Source organism: Letharia columbiana (assembly GCF_014066305.1).
Source record: "Letharia columbiana isolate WasteWater2 chromosome Unknown Sc0000022_s0, whole genome shotgun sequence".
Lineage (NCBI taxonomy): Eukaryota > Fungi > Ascomycota > Lecanoromycetes > Lecanorales > Parmeliaceae > Letharia > Letharia columbiana.
This window is the reverse complement of record NW_023501063.1, coordinates 177,527-183,944: the sequence shown is the minus strand read 5'-3', so window position 1 is coordinate 183,944 and position 6,418 is coordinate 177,527. Positions and strand designations below refer to the sequence as shown.

The 6,418-nt window shown below is 53.3% G+C and overlaps 2 protein-coding genes across 2 annotated transcripts; one reads left to right on the top strand and one right to left on the bottom strand.

Moving 5' to 3' along the window:
* Positions 1-289: 289 nt before the first annotated feature.
* On the top strand, positions 290-1,366 carry HO173_007004 (uncharacterized protein; the record flags this gene model as incomplete). Its single annotated transcript, XM_037308909.1, has 4 exons — positions 290-690; positions 757-922; positions 979-1,217; positions 1,273-1,366. 4 exons carry the CDS (start codon positions 290-292, stop codon positions 1,364-1,366), a joined length of 900 nt encoding a protein of 299 aa, XP_037164173.1.
* A 2,047-nt stretch (positions 1,367-3,413) lies between these two features.
* On the bottom strand, positions 3,414-4,702 carry HO173_007003 (uncharacterized protein; the record flags this gene model as incomplete). The annotated part of the gene is made up of 2 exons (XM_037308908.1): positions 3,414-4,448; positions 4,505-4,702. 2 exons carry the CDS (start codon positions 4,700-4,702, stop codon positions 3,414-3,416), a joined length of 1,233 nt encoding a protein of 410 aa, XP_037164172.1.
* Positions 4,703-6,418: the final 1,716 nt, after the last annotated feature.

Sequence of the window (6,418 nt, the reverse complement as noted above, 5' to 3'; positions counted from 1 at the left end):
CCTCATCTCTCTCCACATAATCGCCCTCCTGCACCTACCCGTCTCACGGTTTCAACACTGTCCTCCTTGCAACTTGGCACACAGTACACCATATCCTGCGTCAACATTGCCCCTTCCACTCGGAGGAATTATACTCGCGATTCGGGGGTCTCGGAGATTGAGAATACTATATAATTCTCCTCCCCGTTACCTTATATAACACTGTTGAAGCCAAGCTATTGATTCCTCCAATCGACCCTACCTGCATTTTCATAGCCCGTGGTCTCTTGAAGATCTTCTTTCCATCACAATGGCCGCCCACCCCAACACCGACTTCACCGGAAACGCCCCCGACAGCTACAACAAGGAAACCAACGGCAGCGGCGCTATCAATCGCGAGATGACCCACGAGGAACATCAAACCGCCAAAGCTGCCGCTCGCTTCGGCTACGGTCCTCTCGCTCATGTCAACACTGCCAGTGGCGAACAGCGCCTGCCCGCCTTCGGAGGAGAGTTCCAACCGGGTCTCTACAGGCAGGTCAAGGACCGCGGTATCGCCAATCCCGCGCCCCTGGGCCTGTGCGCCTTCGCCTTGACCACCTTCGTCTTGGGCTTGATCAACATGGGGACAAGGGGCTTGAGTGCTCCCAATCTGGTCGTCGGTCTTGCCTTTGGATACGGAGGCTTGGTGCAATTGCTGGCCGGCATGTGGTATGTCCTTCATCCTTCACTCTTAAGCCCACACGTCCAACGACGACGCTGACCGTCGTCGCGCAGGGAAATGGCCGTTGGGAACACCTTTGGTGCCACTGCGCTCTCGTCGTACGGCGGTTTCTGGCTCTCATTCGCCGTCATCCTCACCCCCGGCGGCTTTGACATCCAAGCTCAACTCATGGCTGCCAGTCCCAACGCTTTCGCCGACGAATTCGGTCTTTACCTGATGGTCCGTCATCTGTGTCCCCAGTCCGTCTTTCCGCTATCTGCTGACCATATCTCCAGGGCTGGTTCATCTTCACGACCCTGCTACTGTTCTGCACCTTGCGCTCGACAGTCGCCTTCTTCTCGCTCTTCTTCTCTCTGGACATGGCATTCATGCTCCTCGGTATCGGCTACCTCCATCGTGACGCCATGGGTGCGCCAAACCCACCTATCCTCAAGGCCGGCGGCTTTTTCGCGCTGCTCGCGGCATTCTTGGCTTGGTATAACGCTCTGGCTGGGATTGCAGACGACTCGAACAGGTAAGCCTGCTCCGCTATCTACTTCACAGCGGAACACAAGCTGACATTGCTCCAGCTTCTTCATCGTCCCCGTAGCACATTTCCCCTGGTCCGTCAAGGCGATGCAAGAGAAGGGCAAATTAGACGCAGAAGGCAACAAGATGGCCTAGAATACTTTTGGGGGACTATGCGTGGTACTCTGCGGGCGGAATCGATATACCACTTTAATGATGCTTGTTGCTGGATCGAGATTGAAGGCAACATACCGGGAGTTGGTTGCGCTGCCCGGTTGTATCTATCCATTTTGCCAGGGCATTTATAGGAAAGCAGCATTTTCGGGAAACCCTCGGGATGAGGTTCCAACTTGGACTCCAAGCGCAGCGGTGGTAGATGTTCTCGCTGAAGTGCAACAGCCAGCCTCCTCGGAAAAACCCCCCCCCGTCTCCCAACAGCCATAGACACCCGCCTTCTTCACGCGTCTCATTCATCTTCCAGCTGTGCAGACACCTAACCTTTTCGCCACGGCTTCCTCGTCCCCTTGTTCTAGCCATCCGTCCCTCTCTCCTTCTCTTCTCCCCTTCTCTCCTCTCCGTCTCTCCTCTCCCTCCCACTAACCCATCTCCCCCTCCCTCCCCCTCCTATCTCCCCATCTCCCATTCTCCCCCTCCTCTCTCCTTTTCCCCTCTCTCCCCCCATCTCCCCCCTCCTTCCCCTCCTCCTCCCCCATCTCCCTCCCCCCCTCCCTCCCCCCACCCCCCACATCCCAAAACCCCACAACCCCGCCACCCCCCCCCAAACCCCCTCATTCGTCCCATCAAGCACCCACCCACCCACTCACATCAGCATCAGCATCAGCAATAGAAACAACTCACCCACTCACCCACTCACCTACCCACCTCACCCACCCACCCACCCACCCACCCACCCACCCCACAAAAACAAACGCCGCCACACCGACCCCCAACCCCCAAACCGCCAAAAAAAACGCCGACCCCCGCACCCCACCCCCGCACCCAACACCCAGGCACGACACCAGCCAGCCACGACACACCCAACAGCCAGGCACGCACACACCCCCGTGACATTTCCGACTACCGTGTCATCCGACCACGAGACGCGGAATCCTGCCGCCGTCGACGGGAGAGCGGGGAGTGTCGATGGTTGGGTTTGGGTTTCTATCGTATCTGTTGTGTGGGAAGGGCAGGGAATGGAATGGCAGAAGCAGAGAAGGGCAGAGAATGGCAGGGCGACGAACTCTTTATTGACTGAGGTCGTGCTCGTGCTCGATGTTGAGGGATTGGAGGGAGGGAGGGGGGATGGAGGGGGGAGGGAGGGGTGGGATAGGAAGGGAGGGGCTTTGGGATCCGAGGGAGGGAGGGAGGGGGGGGGATGTTCTTGTTTGTTTAGGGGGGAGAGGGATGCGAGTTCATGGGGCGATGGCATCTTGGGTTCAAAGAGGAGGGAGGAGGAGGCGGCGATGTCTCTTACAGAAGCAACGGGAGGAGACGGCAGGGGTTTGATTCATTTCGTTTCCATTATTAGAGAGAGTGTGTGTGTGTAGCTGAGGCACCACGGGAGCCATTCCTAATATACAAGCGATTGGAATCGACGTGGGCGCGAGCTCTATCGGGTATCTCCTCCTCCCCCCTCCTCCCCACGAGCTAAAGCGAAAAGGCCAAAGACAGCGTAAGACAGACCCTCGCGGGTACTGGTGCTGTTGGGCGGTAAAGAAGGTTTGCATGCTGTTGCTGCTGGATGTACGTCCCTCCCCTCATATCCTGACGGCCTTGGATCAAAATATCCAAGCCTGCTGAACAATTTCCCGGGGCCCCTAGGCTCTTCCCTCGATGAGCATGAGCTGGTGCTGCAATGTATGATCGCTTTTGATATGATCCGCCAGTGATGGCCTTCCGTTTCATGTACCGCGAACAAGACGATGAGCTAAGGCCGATGGAGAAAACTATAACGTGACATAACCGATGCTGGACTGGACGCTATCAATGCTAAACTGACAATGTGGCTAATGCGAAAATGATGGTGGGTATGGTACAAAGTAGATGCTGTGAGATGCGATGACCTAGCATTCACAAGCCGCAGAGTCTGGCCGAGGAGATCCACGGTGGATGCAATGGTCGGTCAGCTATGGTTAATAAAAAGGCCAGAACATCTGCGAAGATGATTCGATTGAGGGGGGGTCGGCTTGTAGAACATATAAGCCTAATACATCGGAGCCATCTGACTGATTGGTGGCAGCGAGAATGGCACTGCTTGTTGCTGGAATCGCGGCAGGCTTCCAGGGGTTGGCGGACGACGTATGCCTCCCAGACCTGGATTTTGATTGGTCTTAAATGGATTTTGATTGACGTTGAAGTACTCCTCGTGTGTTGGGGTAATTGGAGGCGTGGGGCAACCATTGTTGATGCCGGGAACAAGTTGTGATGGCTTCGTCGGCGTGACGGGCATTACGTTGTGTGGGAAATTTCCAAAATTCTCAGAGCACTTCTCCGATGGCGGGGTAGGTGGAGCATTGGCAGAGCATCTGCCGATCGAGACTTGCCTAGCTAGGACGTCCTCTAGAATGATGGATACTCGCGAAAGATGAGCCGCCTGATACTTAGTACGCAGGACCTTGGAGGGTCGAAGTAGTTGCTTGGACAGAGTGAACAAGGTATCAGAGTCATATTTCGCGACCCATTCAGTACTTAAAGCTTGGGGGCGGCTGAGGATGCACCGTGCCAAAGCCAATGAAGAACGAGCCATGTCGGATGGGCGCTTGGAGACGAACTCCTTCTGAAACATGGCGATTTCTGAGATATAGCATGCCATGTGCTCCACTTCTGGATCGTAAGCCACCTTCTCAAGCGCCAATTGGAGGAAGCTGTCAATCGTAGGATGGCCAATGATCCAGTCAAGAGTCTGCAGCACATGCCATTCCATCTGAGTGAACATGTCGTCTTCGTAGAGTCCACAACACATTTGCTTGAGCTCTTTGATGGTGGGCACGCGGTCTTTTCGGTCACCATACTTCGCAGCTATGAGCAATGCCGAACATCCCACCAGCTGGTAATGCTTCTTGTATACAACTCGGCGAGAACAATATCGGTCAAGTAGGTTGATGGTCAAGAAGAGAGTCTCTGGTAGCAGGCCGAACGATGTGTGAGCTTCAATCAAGAAGTCAACGAGGTATGGACGCATGAACCATTTGATCTCTGTCTGGATGTCGATTGAGGCAACATCTGGCAACGTCTTGCCCTGAACATGAGTGTCAGCATGAATGTAACCAATTATCGAGCTTCGAGGCGCTTGACCTCCATCGTTTCCATGTGCTGCAGAACATCGTCTCGATATTCACAGCTTATCAGTTGAGATAGATCCTCGGCAATGGCAAGCTGTGTTTGCCATTTCTGGCGCCTATCGCGTTCCCTCAGCTCTTCTCGGAACCTCTTTTCCTGGTCTTCATGAGACTCCACAAAGTAGCTGTCACATTGATTGCGGTAGTAGGCCATGATGGACGGTTAATGATTGCTTCCTGCAATAGTCGAAAACAATGATATCTTTTCTGGTTCAGACGCTTTAAACACTAACAATAAAAAGGGAGTGACTTGGGTGAGATTATTGATCAAGGATCGTAATTAGTTGGAACGAAGATAAGGAGTGACTTGAGGTTGCCCTGTTTGTCAAGTGGCCAGCAGTAGTAGATATAACGGAGTCCTGGGCTCTAGGCTCAAAATGTTAGCCCTTGGAACAGAGCACGAGGGACAGGTTTTACAGGGACAGGGAGCGTCGTCAAATCAAAAGCGAGTACGATGACCAGCCATCGAATCAGAGGGATTGCCTTGTTGCTTACCTAGACGGATTGGGATTAATGAGATGATGGTAACCAGGGCTCAAATCCCTTGCAATCTTGTCAAGTATTTCCGCGATTTTCTGGAATGACTTGGGCGGATTGCCTCTACAGAGTCGGTAGAGGACGAGCTAACGTCTCCACTAACGGATTGGGTATGAGGTCGTAATGCCGAGAATGTGAACTTGGGACCCTGGAATTAGTAGTGTCAGCACGAGCTTCTGAGGAACAATTGTAGCTGACATGCCTCGAGTGCGGGGTTAACTCGGAGCCTCTAGAGTAGGCGACGGCAGGGTAAGGAAGAGGGACCCCGTTTCAACGAAAGTTTCAATGCAGTGTCTCTATGATAAAGAGAAAATAGTCAGCAATTTAGTATCATGTGTTGTGATCGCAGGCAAAAAAGCAAGAAATCTAACATAATCACGACGCGAGCAAAGGTACGCGTAATGGTCGCGTATTTTGTAAGATTGACTTCATGATGAGAAACAAGCTCTCTATATCTTTTTCGGAGAGTTGTAAAACGATGCTGAGCGATTGGAGAAAATTGGCTGGATTCCAAACGGGGAAATCCGCTAGGACTGAGGTCGAGTATTGACTTGCACCCATGACCACGCGAGGACAGAGAGCTGTGGGAGGGACATCCAGGATGGGATGAAGTGTAGGAGGGATGGGTCTTGAAGACTGGTTGAAGCCTGTAGTAAAGTCGCCGCAGGCTGCATCCAATGATGTCCGGCTTGCGTTCTGACGGTAGCCAATTGTCCGGTTGGAACCAGACCAACACATTCCGCATAAAGTGACCTTGTAGAAGAGGAATGGCGTTTACTGTGACGTCCCCTGACCTCCTTGTACTGGGCCAACGAGGAATGCACGAGGGAAAAAACCATGTACCTTACCATTCACTTCCAACTGACCATATGTACTACTCCGAAGTATTGTGTGACAATCAATTCGTCTGCGGCTGAGTTCCGTAGTGAATTGCGGTACAAGGACGACGGTTGGCGAGCTCGGCAGACGATGCTGGTCTTTGGAGGGAGTGGAGGATAGATGAAGTCGTGACAACCGTGGCCAGGTGACGATGATGAGGACGGATGACAAGAGGAAACGAGGGAAACGAGGAATTGATGACTTGCTGCCGTGGGTGAAAGAGGGTGTCGAGGTTGAAGACGTGAGGACTCTACACCCGCACGGCAGTAGGGAATTGGAGTCGAAAGCCGCCCAGAATTATTTCTGATGCATCTGACGAACTCCACGCCCACTCTGAGCCTCTGTATGACTGGCAGAGGAGAGTCCGAGGGCAATGAGGGGGAGAAGGGGAGGTAGAGGGTGTGGTGAGGTAGAGAAGAAGCACTGCTCTCCACAGGATGAGGAGAGAAGTTCG